At 48.2% G+C, this 19,673-nt stretch overlaps 1 protein-coding gene across 1 annotated transcript; it reads right to left on the bottom strand.

Moving 5' to 3' along the window:
• Positions 1-1,878: 1,878 nt before the first annotated feature.
• On the bottom strand, positions 1,879-11,567 carry LOC126529436 (E3 ubiquitin-protein ligase SIAH1B-like). Its single transcript, XM_050177035.3, has 4 exons — positions 11,204-11,567; positions 8,934-9,066; positions 5,414-5,520; positions 1,879-2,691 (listed from the first exon to the last, which is right to left on the bottom strand). The coding sequence occupies exons 1-4, from the start codon at positions 11,400-11,402 to the stop codon at positions 2,306-2,308; spliced, it is 825 nt and encodes a 274-aa protein (XP_050032992.2). The 5' UTR covers positions 11,403-11,567; the 3' UTR covers positions 1,879-2,305.
• Positions 11,568-19,673: the final 8,106 nt, after the last annotated feature.

Raw genomic sequence — 19,673 nt, 5'->3', positions numbered from 1 at the left:
CGTGGATTTCTTTTTGTTTTTAAGTTTGGACCGACTTTGCAGAAACACCCTGTATATTATCATTTCCTCGGGCTTCAACCCTACCGCCATGCTTGAAGTGGCACCGTGTGAACACTGCACAGACTGCATCGCGGATTGTGGGAGTGCGCGACAAGCTCCGGCAAAAGTTCACTGACACCCTGCCACAGCGACTTCGACTTGACGGCTTCGACCAGAGGTATCACCCCAAGCGACCGCCGGATCGGACCAAGATTCGCTATGAAAGCAGTGGAGAGGGGGCGGCGACACACACAAATTGAATGACGCAAGACAATCGCCGAAATAACAACTGACAGTTTATCAAGACCTGCGAAGAACCAGACACGAGAGCCAAACCTGAGTGCGCACCCTCATATTACCGGCATAGACCAAATCTCTCGAGAAGACTGACTTCGCGGAGCAGCAGGGTGACAGATGAAAACAAGATGCAAAATTCACGTTTTTACTAATTCGTTAGTATTCTAGGGGTACGTCACGCATTTTTCGGGGGCTATTCATGCATCTATCTACCTATCTATGTTTGTATCTAACCGTTTTTTGCTTACCTGGATCACCGTGTAGACCTTGGTCGAATGGGTAGAGCACCGGACTGCTGTGCTGAGGTAACAGGGTTCGAAACCAACCATCGGACCGACTTGCATCACTGAGTATATGCGCTAAATCAGACATACGTGTCGCTCTTCAATGAAACTCTTCCACGCCGATATTGATCACTGCAAGATGCTGGACTGGGCGGGTGCCGCTGTTCGAAGAAACACTTTGACTCCGACTTGGAGTACTTGGTGCGTGCCACCCGGTTTGTGCTGGCCTTCCGTGAACCTTTCTGACGCCAACTTGGGTCACCATGTATTTGCCAGTAGGTGTGTGCCGCTCTTCAATGAGCGTCTTTGACGTCAACTTGGGTAACTAGTCATGTGTCACTGGAAAGGTGCAGACCCGCCCTGGTTGCTCAGTGGCTATGGTGTTAGGCTGCTGAGCACAAGGTCGCGGGGTCGGATCCCGGCCACGGCGGCCGCATTTCGATGGGGGCGAAATGGAAAAACACCCATGTACTTAGATTTAGGTGCACGTTAAAGAACCCCAGGAAGTCGAAATTTCCGGAGTCCTCCACTACGGCGTACCTCATAATCAGAAAGTGGTTTTGGCACGTAAAACCCCACAATTAAATTTTTTTAGGAATGTGCAGCTCTACAATGACGATAAAGATCTTTACATTCCTGACGATGCTGAGCTAAAGCGTACCCAAGTGTCATCGGGACGCAGGAGGTGGTAACGTCGTATCAGGACATCGCGACGCTTTGGCACTATGTAGCTCCGACTCGCTTGCTCGTCGGCCATGCTGCTGCTCATTGATCGACCCGGTGTCCCAGCACAATAGGCAACCGAGTGAGCCGGAGTGATTGCCCAACACGTCGCCATGGCCTGCTCCCACTTTGCCACATTTTGCGACACGGACCACCGCATGCACTAAACCCGGTGCAAATCCTTCGCTCTACCGTGTGTTTTCAACTTCCACACTATATCTGAGCTTAGCACTTCTATACTATACGTTATATCCGATGCATTTTCCTGTATGCTGTGCCGGTGTCCCGGTGTCGAGCAGCCTATTTTGATCGCCCGGTGGGGCTGTGTTGCTGATTGTATTGAGCATTGGGTTTCGTGCACTCGTGGTGCATCACCGACGCCGGTGCCCAGCTGCGCGTTCTCACCAATGACCTGGTCACACAGCTGCTTCGGGGCTCCATCGCAGGCTCTATTGCTGGCTGCCATCTACAGTCCACCATGTAAGAGTGAATGTCCAATTCAGCTCGCACTACTAATCGCATACATAGATCATTAAAGTTGTACCGCCTCGTTGGCCGCATCCAAAGATACTGATTTATTTTATCCACAACAACCAGCAGAGGTCAGGATAAATTTATTTTAACGCGCACTGATTTATCGGACACGTCGATCTGTGGCTGAACGCCGCCATGCAGCATTCTTCCGAAACACGGCGTCCCGAACACCGTCCCCCAATTTTCGTCTGGCTGCGATTCCGTCGCCTGCCTCGCCAGTTGCGCTCGAAAGCGAACGACTTTCATGTCCACGTCGAGGTCACGAACCATTCAAGGGGCGCTTAAATTTATTCTATGTACGCAAATTTATCGCGTCAATCCTTCCGCAGCAGATGATTGCATACGACGCCATGTAGGATTCTGATGTACGCAGTTCCGAATGTCATCCCGGTAATCGGCTTTTGTCAGCCGGCCATGCCTCCGCGTGTCTACAGCGCAATATCGCCGCTCGAGGACGCGAGGCGGATGAACACGTTCACGTTGAGGTCGGCGCCGTTGCTGAGTCGCTCGGCGGTGCTCATGTCGAAGGTCAGGCCGTCCCCGCTCCTGATCGTCTCGTTCCGCGTGTGCAGGCTTCTGGGTTTGGCCTCCCAGGTGAGCCGGTGTTCGGCACCGCACAGCTGCAGGCGGTACACGAATCCCCGCGCATCCTCGCTCGAGCCCACCAGCAGGACGACGCCGAAGAAGCGGTCGCGGAAGTTGTTCCTCTTCTTGAGCATCACGGCGAAGTCGCGACCCAGACACGACTGCAGCGCCACCCAGCAGAAGGCACCGGTGCGGTTGAAGCGCGTCGCGGTGAGGACAACGTTCTCGCCTATTAATGTGCAACGAAAACGAAAAGGACGTTCATTATAAATAAAAAGGCGAAAGGGCTTATACGGTCGATTTACATATAGTTCTGGGTGGGCCCTGCTTTGCCTCGGTCCTTATACATGTACTCTATCATGAATTTGGACTGCGTAGTTAGTCAGTCAGTCAGTCAGTCAGTCAGTCAGTCAGTTAGTTAGTTAGTTAGTTAGTTAGTTAGTTAGTTAGTTAGTTAGTTAGTTAGTTAGTTAGTTAGTTAGTTAGTTAGTTAGTTAGTTAGTTAGTTAGTTAGTTAGTTAGTTAGTTAGTTAGTTAGTTAGTTAGTTAGTTAGTTAGTTAGTTAGTTAGTTAGTTAGTTAGTTAGTTAGTTAGTTAGTTAGTTAGTTAGTTAACGATTCCTCCCAGCACCACGAGGAGCATAGAGTAAGAGGAGAGAAGGGGGAGCAACACATGAACCGGTATAACACATAGTAATATTGCGTGAAGACACTACTGCCTATATGTGCACAGTACAAACCCCCTACGCTCTACATTATCTAATAAGTTAAAACACATAAATGATAAACATTATTGAAAATATTGTTAGCTTTGATGAATTCAAAGTACAAAGAAGATACGGTTGACACAGAGATAAATGGTAGATTTTGAACACACGTACAAAAGAGACATCCAACACAATGTGCACAGCGGTAAATTCGCAAGATCGAAGTGATAGATACCTTTCAGAAGCACTCGCAAGCTGTGAAAAAAGGGTTATCAGCGATGCCGATTGGATGTATTTAGATAAAATTGACTTGTATGCCTTGTTATAGACGTCTCCATAACGAATTTAAGCTGTCTATATTACTTATAGATTCTATGCAAGTAGCCTGCTGTGTTTTCGTATAGATTCGTGAACTTAGCCTGCGTACACATAGTCCATGAATCTAAGGACATTTGTATCACTTTCTTATAAAGCTGTGCTTTTGAAATGTGAATAATAATACGCACAGTATATTAAAAGTACTACAATAAGTTATTATGACACTTCGGATGCTTGCCAATATTTCTTCCGGGATTCAGAATAAATGTATATGTATTGAACCGAAAAATTACAAATTGACAGCGTCATGTCAGCGCTCCTTTGAGAAATTACCTGATGTCTCCTCACACCACGAATTTTTCCGCCTTACGCCTTTCTTTCTGTTTTTGCTATAAACCTGCTTGAAAAAAAAATCATTTCACCGGCTTGTAGTTCTGACCCATACTGACACGAAACGCGAAAGTTTCCGGGATACTCGATCGACTTTCTAGTGTTCCTTGACACTCGCCTTTCCTGCATGACTCTCGCCTCTGTCGGTTGACCTCCCTTCGTGACACGAAAGAGTGTGGGGAACCGATTTATCGTAGTTACACAGCTGCGACGAAAGAATGTAAGCGCTTCGACTTTGGCCGAGACAAGATGATTAGAGCTGTACAGGACGGCGAGAAGGCGTTGTAAATGAAAGAAATATTCAAAAGAACAGACTGGTAGGCCAGTTGGTAATGCATAACTTGAGGTAAAGCGCAAAAGACGACGCAGCTAGGACGACAGAACGAAACTAAGAGACAGTGCTACTAATAGCCCATCGTTTACTGCACGTGGTCAATACATATATACCATAGTACAACAGGAAGAAAACAGGGGAACAAAGCCACCGTCACAACATTGATCACATCTAGGCATAATCATCCGTCACTCGCCGCTACCGCGATAAGAACCGGGTTTCTTTCTTTCGACGTTGAAAAAGATGGGCAGCTTACAGAGTTATTCATTTTATTCATTTCGAACGCCTCGACAATATCCCTAGTGTTGGAATCTCAGCGCTGACGCCCGTTGTTGCAATCGGACCTCTGGCACGAGTTGTTGCAAATGGGTCTCAAGCCCCAAGGGTAGCGTTGGCCTGGCGGCCTGGGGCACAACTGGAAGCATCCGAAGGTCCCAGCAAAGCATGAGTCGACTGGTAACAGAACAACTTGTTTATTCTAGCATCGCGAAAGAGCGGGCGGTCAGGTCGACCGAAGTGGAGAGACGGGAGAGCACGTTACTCAACAGAAGAAATCGGAGCCTCTCTCGGCGTCCGGGAGCAGCTGCTCTTATACTCTCGGAGTCGAGGGGAAGAAGGAACGCCTCGTCAGAGGCGCACGTGATGCGCGGCACGGACAGGCTGAGAGACACGTTGGGACGAGTGTAGTGACGCATCCGCCGGGCCGGCGCCGGTCAGACCTCCTCGCTTCACACTTGGGGAGCTCCTCTCCCCGGCTGCCGCGCTTTGACAAGCGTGGGCACCACCATGCACACACACACACACGCACACTTGAAGACACGTGGCACTGAAACATGCCTGGACGCGCGTGGCGGGGAGGCGTATCGGCGGCGCTGAACGGGCCAAAATGTCCGCCGCTTTGAACGAAGCGCCGGCGTCCGTTGCATCCGCGCCGGCTATACCGCGCGTCGTAGGCGAAACGTAACACTAGTCACTTGATCCGTGTTTCTGGATAGAACTTTTGATCTATCAAAAGTGACTTTGTTTCCTTGTTTTCTTCCTGTTTACGTCCTCCTGTCTTCCTGTTTACGTTACGTCCCTATGTAACCTACAAACTAAAAACCAAATCGTCAAAAACGGTACTCCCGTTACTCTTAAACCTCAGTTCGCAGGTGTATAAGGACAGGTGTGACAAAAGCGCACTCATGTAGCTCGGTGCCTCACCTTGCAATCTTGGAACGAATTCGTGCGTGCGAAGAATGTGGTCCACCACTTCGCGTAGCGGTCCTCGCCACTTGCACGGCTTCAAGCCGAGCACGCAAGGACACGGTCTGAGGAGTATAGAAAGAAAATCCCACGAAAGCACATCACCGTGTCGCTGTGAACTGCGTAGTCAGCGGACGCTCCGCGTTTACGGTAAGCAGTTTCAACCACACCCATAGGTTTCTCAATACAGGAAACGCCTGGAAACAAAAGGTGAAGCATTGACAGCGATAACAAGGTATGGCGTTGTCCTTAGAACTCATCGGACGGTGTTCGAACTATACGCGAGCGCGACATGCTTGCGCGGCGTACCGAGCTAGGCAACTGCTACTGGGCAGAAGAAACAGCGCCCCGGCAGCTACCAGGCGTCTCAAAACGAGGGCGTTATGAGGGACGCCACCAGGGGGCGTTGCGAGGCTTCGTATAAACGGTTGATTTAGGCACTTCTGGCCTCCTTGAAGCCCTTGGGTACAGCGAGAGCAGGGGGAAAGTATGCATGTCCGCAATAGAGTTTAGTAAGAGGCGACTGGAAGATTTGTGGAAGAAAACTAGGGAAACTACAAACAACGGAGGCGTACAGAAACAAAGTTCCTAGTAGGGGTTCCGAATGTTTGGTGATGGGAATTTTGCGTGGTTTTTTTTTTCAACGTAGCAAATTAAGCAATATAAAAACAAGAGCTCGGAGGCGCAACCCACCGCCCCGTTCCAAAGGGGACGCTCATAGCATCCGTCCATCCGTGGTTGATATGAGACCGTTCTTCGGCGCCCAGTGAAATGTGAGCTAACATTAGCTTGACCTTTTTACTGTTTTTCAGGCCAGAACACACACAGTGCCTCAGCAGCAACGCTAACGTAGTTACAGTGCGCGTGTACACAACACTCGTGCCGGCCGTGGAAGGAAGAACGCCGCCCAAGATTCGTCACCGAGGCGATTGAGTAGCGTTGGCCGTGCGTCCACTACGATTCGTCTTTTTCACAGCCAAACGCGCTCTGCGTTTCTTGAGGCCCTCTAATCAACGGTATACAGGAGGTATTGCCCTGACCCTCTAGGTGCTCGAACCGCGCATGCGCCGTCGGTGGGACAACGCGGCAATGGCGAAGGCGCCGACAGCATGAAGGCGTCTCGAGTGTGTACGTAATTGTTATCGCATAAAAATGTAACCGGTTCGACATTAGGCTCTTCAGCCGGGTTACAAAATAACGCAGCTTCGCCGTAAGGGCAAATCAGTGAATGCGGTAGCAACGTGTTAGAATATTACACCAAGTGTAAGGCTCGTAGCATTAGTGACAGCATCAAGTGCAGTAAACGTAAGATAAACACGCATGGTGTGGCGTGCGGGGACACGTGAACAGAGAAAACCACGATGCCCGCGAACAGCATCGGTTAGAATTACAGGGTCTTGTCAGCGTTGTCGCCTTATGTTGAGCTCGCGTTCCCATACAGCGGAATGTTCACGGCGAGCACGATGTGTGTGCGTGTCCCCTTCTCGCTTTTGAACTTCAGGGTTTTGTCGACATTATCGCTTAAGCCTCGGCCTCTTTAGGGTGCCTCGATGTCCTCCTCGCCCGCCGCTCCGTACAGGGTGGAGACGACCGCGGCGTCAACAATGGCGTTGGGCACGCGAATGGCGGACGCCTTAGCGACGCGTTGCCGGCGCTCGTGTGTATCCGTCATTCGCGTGTCCAACGCCTATGGTAGACGCCGCGGTTGTCTCCACCCTGTACAGAGCGGCGGGCGAGGAGGACATCGAGGCACTCTAGACCATAGAGTTTCATACAATAATTCTATTCTCTATACACCTCCTTAAATTAGGCCTCCTGTTCCCGCAGCGCCACGTCTGGGTGCCTCCGGCGTTGAGCCGCAGCGTGCGCCCCACACGCAGCAAAACATAAGCTTATTGTTTCGGCATCTGAACTGATGGAGTGCACTTTGCGCGTATGCTGGGCCCGCCTTGATTCGTTACGATTATGGTTTCGCTCGAGCTTATCAGCCGGCGTTCTGACAACGCGCGCGGGCATGTTTGCGTGATGTGAGGGACGCGGTGCTTCGACGCTGTAACCATGCACGTAAGAACGTATCTTGTCTACTATACGTGTGGGAAAATGATGGCACAAGCCGATAGGTTCTGCATGGTCTGCATGGTCTGCGTAGGCTGTTTTTCCATTCGTTCCACCAAGCAAAGTTGTCTAACATGAGGTCTTGCAACACAGCTTCTTCTGTGCACGAGTCTCTGCGATTGGAACACAAACACGCCTAGACATCTTTCGCCACCTTGCGTTCAAATTCTGACACAAAGGAAATCGTATAGTAAATGTAAGTAATGTTCCTCACAAAACGTGATAAATCTAAAGGAATCGGCATTTTTATCTGGCGGCGAAAAATCGCGCGGAGTGTTTGTAAAACGCGCCAAGCGCCTCAACAAACTGGCTTTGCACGCGGGACTTAGTGGTTAGAGAATTGAGCTGTTGCGCTAAGTCAGTCGCGGGTGCTCTGTTCGAATCCTTCAGTCGGACAGTTTCAGTTACGTTTGTTTATTACACCAACTAAGCATTTCCTAGCGACTTTACCGCCACTTTTTTCTATCGGATATGTTTCAAACCACTTTCGTGGTCCAATCCCGAAGATAGTGCAGAGCCAAGCCAGCAAAATTAATTCACTTGCAGGTTTAAGCTTTGAATATTTTCGCACTTTTCTGATTTAAGAGTAATCTGAGAAGATATAAAATAAAAAGCATCCGCATCCACCGCTATGCATCCACGCATCCCACAACTATGAATCCCTAAGTAAATTGGGTAATGTGTGCATTTAGCCACAGTATTATTCCTTATGGCACACTTGCCGGACGTCTGCTGTCTAAAATCATGCGCGGCCAAAAAGGAGGCAGCAATCACAGCTTCATTTCCGCTATGCGCCATCCTTGAAAAATTTTGAACTTGTTCTATAGTTGCTCTATATTTTAGGAATGCTCTATATGTGCTACTATCATGTTATATCTTTCGTAATCTTGCACTGAGTATCTAACCACCAGAATGTGTTACTTTTGCACTTTCGTTTCGAGCAAGAGCACTCAATCTCGACCCCAGTCACCGGCTGCCAGCGCAGCCCGCGCTGAGCCGCCAAGTCGATGGCGGGGCGTCTGACGACAAAGACACGGCAATCAACGTCTGGCCGTAAGAATGCCATAAGAACAGGCTGGGCGTTATCGGGGTTGTTGTTGTTGTTGTTGTTGTTGTTGTTGTTGTTGTTGTTGTTGTTGTTGTTGTTGTTGTTGTTGTTGTTGTTGTTGTTGTTGTTGTTGTTGTTGTTGTTGTTGTTGTTGTTGTTGTTGTTGTTCCCCACGAAAGATGGCCGCGTCCTAGAAGCGCTGAAAATTCAACTCTACACATCGAGCTCATAAGGAGCACAGAGGTCATGATGGCACGAAAAAAAAAAACAATTATGCGGACCAATACAGCCGCTATACGTGAAGAGCAATCTCACCCGTGCTCGCAGGAGTCTTCGTGTTTCTTCTTGGCGCCAATTAGTAGAACGGCAGCGCAGCCCTTTGGGTTGTACTTGCATGGGAACATCGCCGTTTCCGCCAGCTTCTCCAAGGCTAGGTTCCTGTTCTTCCCTGAGTGTGAACAAAAGCACGCGGGCGAGTTTAGCAGGCTGCGGGCCTGTTCTGTTTTCGTAGAAAGCGAAAGCAGTTGTGAGCTCGAAACTGGCTTTGCTGAGCCTGTCCGCCCGTTCCGTTGCGCCGTCGAAGTCGTGTCACTTAGGCCATCTCGATCGTATTATCTTGACCGCACGGCGAAGACGTGAAAAAAGATCCGATAGACACCATCTCAAGATGACTGTCTACATTAGAGGAGCTCTGAAATGTTGCCCTAACCAATAATAGAATGGCCTCCTCATTAAAGGACGTCGTCTCGCGAATGTCATGCCGCAAACGTGTGTTATTTTTTTTTACTCAATTACCTCTTAATGTAGTTATCGTTCCGATACCTGGCTTTCTCTCTATTTTCGTCCCCGCTAGCGCACTGGAAGCTACACAGCGGTGAAAGCCAGAGGGCAAAGGACCGGCCAGGCCAAAAAGTTTAGTGTCGCTTGTCGCGGCACCCCATGGCGGCTACGGTAGACCATGCCACACTGCACGCCGCTGGTATCTCGGAGGGCACGCGCAGCAGACGCAGCTACGCGCAGTGCAAAGATGAAATAATTTTATTGCGATAGCAATTATATGGACACTCGAGGCGCATTAACGCACGACATTGCGGGCGTTCTAACCTGGCGACCGCTGCGTGTGGCCCGGCTGGGCGCAGCCGCGTGTGCCTCATCTTGAAAGCGCTCTGCGATGGGTACATAGTCTAGGCGCACCGATGGCTGATAGCTTCGTGCGCGCTGTGGTCTAACCGCTTAGTTCGTGTTGATACGAGAGGTAGTGCGAAAGCCGATTCGCTCGTTGCTGCTGCCGCTCTTCCTCACGCCAGCGTTTCTGACAGCGAGTTAATGAGCGCTCATCGGTGTAATGTGTTCATGTTTGCCTGTGCACGCTGACTCTATGCTTCTTTATTTAATTAGTCAGCGAATGCATACGAATTTATACGTCCGATAATACGGCTATCCTTACTCCGTATAGCTGTCTACTAATTTCCTGTTGCAATCGATGCTTAGCCTTTCGGTCGAAACTGCGACTTTCTTCTGTTATTTTTTTTTTAAGAACACAGACGCATATATTTCAATTTAGTTAACTCAAGATTATCCCTATTATATTACTGAGAATGCTCTTATGATCACAAAATCAGCCGTTAACGTTGGTGGGTTCGGCTGCTCTCGGTGATGCTGCATGACGACATTGCGAAAGCGAGAGCAAGTTACTTTTCTTCCGAGCTGTGTTTGACGGGAGATTGTAAATTCCATGCTGCCTACAGCGCAGTAATATTTGGCTCACATGTTCAGAACAGCATCTACGACAGATGAGGAACGTTTTCTTACCATGTTCAAAAAAGCGTTTCAGGGCCTCTTTAATGCGATTAGCACTGAATCAATGTTGCGACCCACCGTATTTGCAGCCCAGAGCTGAACAAATTTCAAAGGATATTATTTTCTGTCATTGAAAAGCGGCACATACCACATAACCAGCGACCCAAGTTGGCTTTGAAAGGAACACAGCACCGAGGTAGCTCGGTCGTTGGGAGCATGGCATGCGTATTGCGGAGACGTGGTTCAGATCCGAAGTGCGGCAAGTGGCTTTTTCGTGCACTTAAATTTTCCTTCATCGTTTCTACATTTCAATTGAAACAAGTACACCGCCCGACGCTTTTCTTGTTTTCATTGTCTGTTGGTTGATTGTGACTAACAAGAATAGGGTTCTCGTTCTGTAGCGGATAAGCATTTTAAAAGTACTGGGCTTGCATGTGCCGTGGCAGTGATACGATTATGAGGCACGCCTATGTGGCGAACACTCCACGTTAATTTTACCCACCTCGACCTAAGAACACAAGCGCTTCCGGATTTCGTCCCCATCGGAATGCGGCCGCCGTGGTAGAGATCTAACCCGCGTATTCAATCTCCGGAGCACAAGGCTATGGTCACTAAGCTACCGCCGGTGGTTGAGCTAGCGCATTTTTTCAGTCTTAGAAATCGACTCCTCGAAATGGACCGACACTACCTCGCAAACACCGAAAACTGTCACGACTGCGGCGTGCCCAGTGGAAGGCTTCCCGCTATAGCGGCGTGTTTTCCAACGTGCGGCACCCTAGGCTCACCCTTGGGCGCGCGACAGACGGGGCACTTGGCCACTTTCTTCCGGCAGGTGGCGCAGAGGTGGTGGCCGTTCTCGCACTGCATGATGGGAGGCAGCGCGTACTCCTTGCAGACGGGGCACTCTAGCAGGCTGGCCATCTGGGTGATCGACGAAGACGTCTGCGCTCTGGACGGACGGCATACGCTGGTCACCGAGGCCATGCTTCCACCCCACTAGCCGAACTGGAAAGAATCGCGTAACAGCGCGCCGCACACGTAAACGGAAGCTTTCGTGGATTTGACTTTAGACAGAGAGAGAGAGAGAGAAGGGAAGAAGGAAAGGCAGGGAGGTTAACCAGACTGAGTCCAGTTTGCTACCCTACACGTGGGGAGGAGAATGGGAAGTGATAGAGAGAGACAGAGAGAGAGAACTTAGGTGTAGGATGTCTATAGTCGGGCACTCAAGTCTGTTGCCAGTTATTACCATAAGTATAAACTTATTCTAACGGGTCACTTTATACCGGGAAAAAAAATTCACTAAAATATGATACGCCCTCCCGTGTTAGAACCCTGTACGGAACCAAAACTGCAAGAGCTAATGTCCATTCGTAAGCCAGAAATTTCGCATCCCACATTGTAATGTCAGAAGGCGCGACCACGACTGATGCCCCATCTGGCTCGGATTCAGTAAATTATATCTTGTTCGCAGTGACAACTAATCGCTACATTTCTCATTCTTGCCATGAAAACCTGGTGCGGCAACAATCAGTGGTATTGCATTTTTCGATGTTTGAGGTGTATGAAAATCGGGGTGCGTAGTGGTAACGTTATTTGTACTTCTTGTAGTTTGCTGTGCCCTCTGATACGGTAGACTCGTCCCTTTATATAATAAGTGCATCGGCAAAAATCATTAAAGTATATTTCCTCTTGTCTAGTGTGGTCTGTATACTTTTGAATGGGTTTTCACGCAGTCTGCATGCGTCAGCTCATAAAAGAGAGACACCGTTTGACGTGCACAATCTGTCTTAGACAGTCTATAATTTCAATTAAAACATTTCTGTACTTCTGCAAGCTGCTGGACAATATTTTGTGAGTTGAATGTAATGAAGTTGTTGCGAACTGCCATAACCAAATTGAAGCTTCGCATATTATTTCGCTGTGGTGTTAAATTCGATTTCCAATTAAAATCTTATGATTGAATTAAAGAAGGTTGTATTAAAAGAACTACGATTTCTATTTGTGATCGTAAAATTACTGCTTCGAATGCTTCGGTCTGCACACAAATTCGATGTAACGTTGAATATTTTGGTGTTTTCGTCGTTTAGTTTTGCATGTACGGAGTGCGCTGGTGAATTCTGCACAGTTCAGTTTACGCTGCCAGCACGGGTAGTGGTGACCTCACCGTGGGGATGAGTGCTAGGAATCTGTCAATATTACAAACTTCGAATATTATCTCTCTGTCGAATTGACTCAGTGGAGTCTACTTTTTTTTTATGTTCACTCTCTCGGAATACTCCATTACTATCAAATGCCACCTAGTCTGCCATTGGAAAAAAGTCCATGCATGGCAGGGTTCCCCATTGTACGCCAGTTACGAAATCTGGTGAATACTATTTTTTGTTAACTTACAGTGTAAGCTGCCCAGACGACCCCCTCTTAGGAAAGCCCCTTAGTTTATTGAATAAACGGTAATTTCTTTTCAACGTTTTCTCTCCAGATTTTTTTCCCTACATTTCGAAGTATGCAAAATAAAATCGGCAGCAGTCAGTTTAACCTTCGATAACCGCGTTTTGCGAATGATGGTGTTCGACTAAAAAAATATCCATTGCTAGAACGTTTATAGGGGTGACGTTTTTCCACAGCGGGATGCAGACAACAGGGTAAACATTTCCGTGCTGAGTTCGTGGCTGTTCAAGCGTTAGTGTTCCAGACCGTTTCACATGCTTCGATGTTCGATGGCGATAGTGAAGACCCCGTCCGTCAGCCACAGCGCGCAGCATCTTTCACTTATCGCACCAGTGTCCCCGACGCCAGCGAGGACAACTGCGAATTATGTGAAACGGCCTTCCAACATATAGGAGAGGCCTGCCTGAGTGTTAAGCACGCGGACCTTTGCCCAGTCCAAAAATCCAACCTCAGGAATTGGATGAGTGGAGCCAGGATCCAATTACCTCGCGATAGGTTTCCCGAATCGTCGTCACCAATCTGAATTGTATCTCCTCAATGTCGCTTCTTCCGCTCGCTATAGGCTACCGTGTTCTGGCTCTGCTCTCAGCTGTGGGTAGCTTCAGAGCAACGTGCCTATGCCCACGAAGCTAAGAGATACACGCAAGAGCAGAAAACAAGGTTCCCGTAACTGCTGGCGGTGGTAACTCACACCGATACATTAAGGTTTCACCACTAATATGTTACTAGATACAAGCAGACGCTGCACTTACCTTAGCACGCCGTCAATTTTGGGTCTGTATACACAATTCGTCGTCTTTCTTTCAGGCGAGGCAGGCTCGTGTCGTCTGGGGCATGCGACAGACTCTCGAGAGATCAAAGACCGGATGATTCCCAAAACAAATACGAAAAAAAAAAACAATTTACGAATATTATCTTTAGGAAGAGGATTTGCATGACAACGGCACAAAAGTTGCTATTTCTTTATTTTTTTTTTTTACATTAGCGCAATTAGCTGCCCCTTTGTTCGACGACCTCAAAAAACATATAGCCATAACGTTCGCACGTATTTAATGTGAAACAAATTTTTGAGAAAGCTGTGCGAATTATATCGCGACATTGTGACTTCAGGCGACAACACCGAATGTTGCTATTAGAAAAAATAAATTTGGTGCTGTTTGCTTTTGGTGTAGCCACATGCGTGTTTGGGCTGGGCTCCGCCAATTCATCGAAGATTCTACTCTGTTGGGTTGCCGTGAGCACCGTTTCTGCTGCAACGTCCTTTTGTAATCTTTCTTTATCGCATGTTGCTTCGATCAGTATACGTATCTTATCAGTTTATCGCGAATCTGTTTCAATTCATCTTTATTTTTATTTTTTTCAATAGATTTTTGGCAGGTTTTGGCATTATACTTTCCAGTTTATCCAGTTTCTCTGTTTGGCAAACCACCCGCGTGGGTCATACTGTTTACTACAATATATTGACAGGCGCATCCGTCATTTAGAGATTATCTGCGACTTCAGTCTCACTTATGATTAGTGCGTAATTGTTTAATAATACGTTTCATTAATTATTGCAAAATTAGAAACCGCTGGGCGAATTGGAGTGGTAACATGAAAAAGAAAACAGCGCCAAACCCCAGCAGAAGGAAAGTAAAACAACAAGATGATGTGCTGTATGAATTGTAAGGGCATCGGCTTTTTTTTTTCTTCTTCTTCTTCCGCGCAAGCATAACTCTCCAGCTCTTCAAATCGGCGGTGTTTGTCTGAGGCAGCCAAGCAAGCGAACGAGGAAGGCGCCTGGAAGCGAAAAAAATTGCGCGTCGGGGAAAGTACGAAGGAACGCGAGCTTGCGGCAATGTAGCGCCACCTAGAAGAAAGTGTAGGTAACGTTGAGCGAGGGCGGGAAGGACAAAGGAGACGAAGCCTCGCGGAGGACGAAAGCAGACGGAGGCGCGCCTGATTGACCTCCTCTGGCAGTTGCTACAGATTCTGGGTTAACATCGTCCTCGCGCGTCGTGCGCTCTGCGCGCGAGTGAAAGCGTGCGACGGTTAGCCGACGATCGCGGCTCAACATCACGTGCGCAAGGGAGGAAGCGCGCCGAATTCCGTCGCGCGCCTGACACCGGAGCAGGGGAGAGAGGCGGGGCGCTGGACTTTGGCCGGGCCTTTATCTTGAATGAATGAATGAATGAATGAATGAATGAATGAATGAATGAATGAATGAATGAAACTTTCTTGAAAGCGACGTGCTTTGGGGGCGCAGTCTAGGTGGGCCGGCGGCTCGTAGCTTTTGCGTGCGGTGTGTTCTCGCCCCTCAGTTTGCGTTGAAGCGATACACAGCACAAGGCGACTTCGCTCGCTGCTGCTGCCGCGATTCCTCACGCCAGCGTTTTGACAGCGAGTATCCGCGGTCATCGAGTGTGAAGTGTTCATGTTTGACTGTGCGCGCTGACACCATGCTAGCTTATTTAGTTAGTAAGCGAATGTTTACAACGGTGCGTTCTACTCCAGTGGCTGCTCCGTACGGTGTGGCCGCGCAAGCCCTGTCGCGAATACGATCTGCGATGCGGACAGTGTAGGCGTCTAAGCGCACCGAGGGCCGATTGCGTCGCGTGCGCCCATACGCTTGCGCCTCACCCACGTTCGCGAAGTGAAACGTCACTGAAACTTTTTTTTCGTGTGCTCGTCTATAGCGCTGTGTTTTTAGGATGCTATGTAATTAGTGCTATGATAAGGCAGAGCAGTGACACACAGCCAGTGACAAAGTTGGCATTAAATAGGTTTATTGAAGCGTTACGCAAGAAAGACGTGAGGCGTGCAGACAGGACACAAGAGTAGAGAAGTCGACAACACGGAACGCCGTGCTTATCGCGTTGCTTATTGAAGCGCGCGGCGAACACGCTGTCACCTAACATGGCGTCAAAGAGGTTCACTGAAGAGCGGCGCACACCAAGTGTCACATATCCAGTGAACCGAGTTTGGGTCAGAGACGTGCATTGAAGAACACTGCATCCCAGTGTTAGATACCCTATGACCCAGGTTGGTCCAGTGGTTGGTTTTGAACTCAGCTCCCTCAGAACAGCAGTGACCCAGTGACCCAAGTTAGCGAGAAAGAAGTCCAATCTGTAAGATCGCGTGTAAGATACACACGCACACACATACCACCAGCTGGATTAAGTTCCCAAATATAGGCTAATAGTAATAAAATTACTAAAGGAAACTCTGGCGCTATAGTCTGGAGAGAAGCTGCAAGCAAGGTGGTTCAGAGAGCATGGGACATGTGGCCAGTGCATGTAGATTTGTTCAAACTTCGTTCTTATGGCGTCAACCAGGTTTGTGACTGTTCACCATTTTCAGCAAGATATTGCGTAATAAGTTCAAGATATTGCAATGACTACGCATGTGCTGAGAGATTATTTTTCATGCTATGGTTTAAAAACTATGAGTGCTTGAATATTTAAAAATATAAAGAACTTGTGAAGCCACAAGCACCCCGATTCAAGAAATCCGTGTACAACACACCATCTTCATGGTAGCTGAACGATTGCAGCGCCCCCTCCTAGTATTCCTTTATAGAAAATTCTATGGTCGTGGACACATCTGTCGTAATTTTAATGGCAACAGCAACGCAAGGTCTTAGTAGGCGTACATCAGCTCTCAGCAAACCCCTTAATGATAATTTCTTCTAGTCGTCGTTTGATTGAATTCCCAGACATTTTCGTTAGAAACTGAATCGGCACGCTATCTGTAAGATCGCGTTGCTGTTACGTGTTCAGTGAGCCGCTCTAAAGAACAAAAGCAAGGCCACGGGGACCTTGAAACTTCATCAAATAAAATCGAAGCACTTCTCTCCAGTCTTACGATTACTAAATGGTTGCAGCACTTCAGCAGGTACCTTGAAAGCTTCTAACCGTCACGGGCGAAGCACGAAAACATGGTCTTTGTACACACGATAGCAAATTCATGGGAAATACTAGCACTCAAAGAAATGTGCAAAAGCGTATACAAAAATATGACTGGCACAGCACAGTTCAAAAGTATCGATACCAGACACCCGCTTTGGTCAGTCATCATAGTATCTTGGCAGTCTGGTCAGCACGATGTCATGGAGCCCGTTTGGCAACCACGGCCTCCAAAATCGCGCAAATCTCGGAGTTCGTGCTGTAACCGTTCTCAGAGGCAGCGAGAACTCGGGCATGTGATCGCAGTCCTGTTGTGGTGGCGGCCGTATAGTAGGCAACGCCGGGGCGTCACCGAAGCCTCGTTTGGCCGGTCACCTCTTCAATTTCTATGGTCTCCTGAGTGATGTAGATGATCACGGTGCTTAGCGGTGAGGTGATGACGTTGACTGCGATAGGTATAGGCGTTGTGTTTTGTTTGGAAAACGCGTGCGGGGACCCCAGGAGAGAGTTTTAGTCAGTAAAGACCTACTGCATCAAAATTTTAGACTTTGTAAAAAAAAAAAGACTAAATTCCGATAGTATAGATATATATCAGACTTCGTGCCAAATTTTGCGTTTGATGTAGCAGCGAATACGTCATCAAAAGCTCGCAAAAGTAGACGATTTTGACACTGAAACTGGAAGAAATGCCGGTACGTTAAAGACACACCGAGACCCAGCAAAGCGTAATGGCAGAAATGCGTGAAAAGGAGAAATCTTTCAGGCGTCAATTAAGTCTGTATGCTAAAATTTGAGTTCTGTGAGTTACTGCATCTTCAGTATCAATATAAACGTATACATCAATAGAGCCTAGATTAAGGATCTGGAATATTTCTACGAGTTTTGTCGCATACGCACAAGTACGAACTTCACGCCTGAACTCCCAAAAATACTTGAAGTGCAGGAACAACGATCACATCACGAACAACTTCGCTTGACTATAACAGGGCGCCGCGTCTAATTGCTCAAGTGAAACGCGTTGCCGTCAAACTATGCCTGCTGAAGTACTGTCGTCGCACCAAACGCGCGTACAACGTCTTCTAAATATTTTCTCTGATACTAGTGCACATTGTTCAAGGTGCGTGCAAAGCATAATTAAGCGTGATTATTTTAATTGTTGCTTCGAACTTTGAGGCGTTATCTCGACGTGTATACAATTACGGATTCGGAGCCCGAAGGGGATTATTCAGGGCCTCAGACCCGCAGTTTGTTAAACGCTTGAGCAGACCTCAAAGATATCGAAAGCAATGTCTTCCTTAGTGAGTTGCATCCTCCCCCTTTTCCGTATATCGGGTATCTGGGCTTTCTAACGTTTTTCGTGGCCCGATCCCGAAGGTTGTGCAGTCCAAAAATTTAAGCGGTCCGACGCTCCTGCCACTCCCCTCGTGCGAGTGGTGAGTGTCGTGCGCAGTTATTATGATGATGATGATGATGATGATGATGATGATGATGAAAAACGTTTATTCAACAGACTGGGAGTTTGCAGGCCAAAATAGCCCTTTACATAGGTGGAGTCATTAGTCTGAGACCCCACTGGACGAAGCTGCTACCCGCGCCCGTTGGACTAGAGCCCTTTGAGACTCCAGCGCCGAGCAGTTGAGTAGGGCTGCCTCCCATACCTGGCTCCATCCCATTCTCACCCCCCAACTCACTCGGGAAGACATTGTTTTTGACCGACGTCAACTAGAGGTTTAATCGCCATCCAACGTGTGTTTTTTCGCCCTTTAGCTGACGCCAACTACTCGCTTTGCGATGGCCGTCTTACCCACGTAGAGAAAAACGCAAAGTGAGACGATGAGGGCCATGGTCATCAGTGTGAATAGCGCGCAAATGTAGCAGCTCTCTCGCCGGGCACTGGCTTCCCTGCAAAAACATAATAAGCAGCGATATGAAGCATTGACAACTGATAGTGCGAAGCCTAACTGAGTTTCAAGCAGCGTTTAGCAAATCAGCGTGAAGCCAACGGTCAGAAGTAATGATTGTGGGCTAACGGCTATAGCACGCTTTACGCGTCGACAGTCACCCTGCTACATGCACTGGAGACTGTCCAATTCCGGCGCGCTGTCGAATTCCACCACCTTGGCCTTTTTGGCGGATCTGACGTGGCGTAGTTGCCCCGTGAGGCAATTGTACACGTCAAACAAAAGGTGGCGAATTCGACAATATGGCGCCACTTGGGCGTTCAGACGACCATCTTTGTTGTTGATCATTCAGTCGTAGATAAAGAGACACTGAAATGAAATACTAAATAAATTTTTACTGATAAAGTATTACTTCAAAAAATCTATTTTCGTTGACTTGGCGATGAGAAGTTTATTACCAGAAGGAAGAAAATGAAGGTCGAAGCTACAGTTTCTGAATTTCGAGCCGGAACGCAAGTGACTGCACATCAGTCTGACGTCACGAATATCGTGGTATTCTTTCTTTTTTTTTCTTATTTTGGCCACTACGAATAAGTCAATGTTCTCGAAACTGGCTAAGTTGAGTCTTTGGTTTCATTTATGACGCAGTGCAGCCCATCTTTTGTCGACAAAAGGTAAACTAGGCTCGAGCAGGCGCCGTCGAAATCCATGACGTCGCGAAATGTTTGACTCTCTCTCACGCTAGCCTCGTTCGTTCGTTCGTTCGTTCGTCCGTTCGTTCGTTCGTTCGTTCGTTCGTTCGTTCGTCCGTCCGTCCGTCCGTCCGTCCGTCCGTCCGTCCGTCCGTCCGTCCGTCCGTCCGTCCGTCCGTTCGTTCGTTCGTTCGTTCGTTCGTTCGTTCGTTCGTTCGTTCGTTCGTTCGTTCGTTCGTTCGTTCGTTCGTTCGTTCGTTCGTTCGTTCGTTCGTTCGTTCGTTCGTTCGTTCGTTCGTTCGTTCGTTCGTTCGTTCGTTCGTTCGTTCG

This window comes from Dermacentor andersoni, chromosome 8 (genome assembly GCF_023375885.2).
Source record: "Dermacentor andersoni chromosome 8, qqDerAnde1_hic_scaffold, whole genome shotgun sequence".
Lineage (NCBI taxonomy): Eukaryota > Metazoa > Arthropoda > Arachnida > Ixodida > Ixodidae > Dermacentor > Dermacentor andersoni.
The sequence above is the reverse complement of the archived record's forward strand: the minus strand, read 5'-3'. Positions and strand labels throughout refer to the sequence as shown.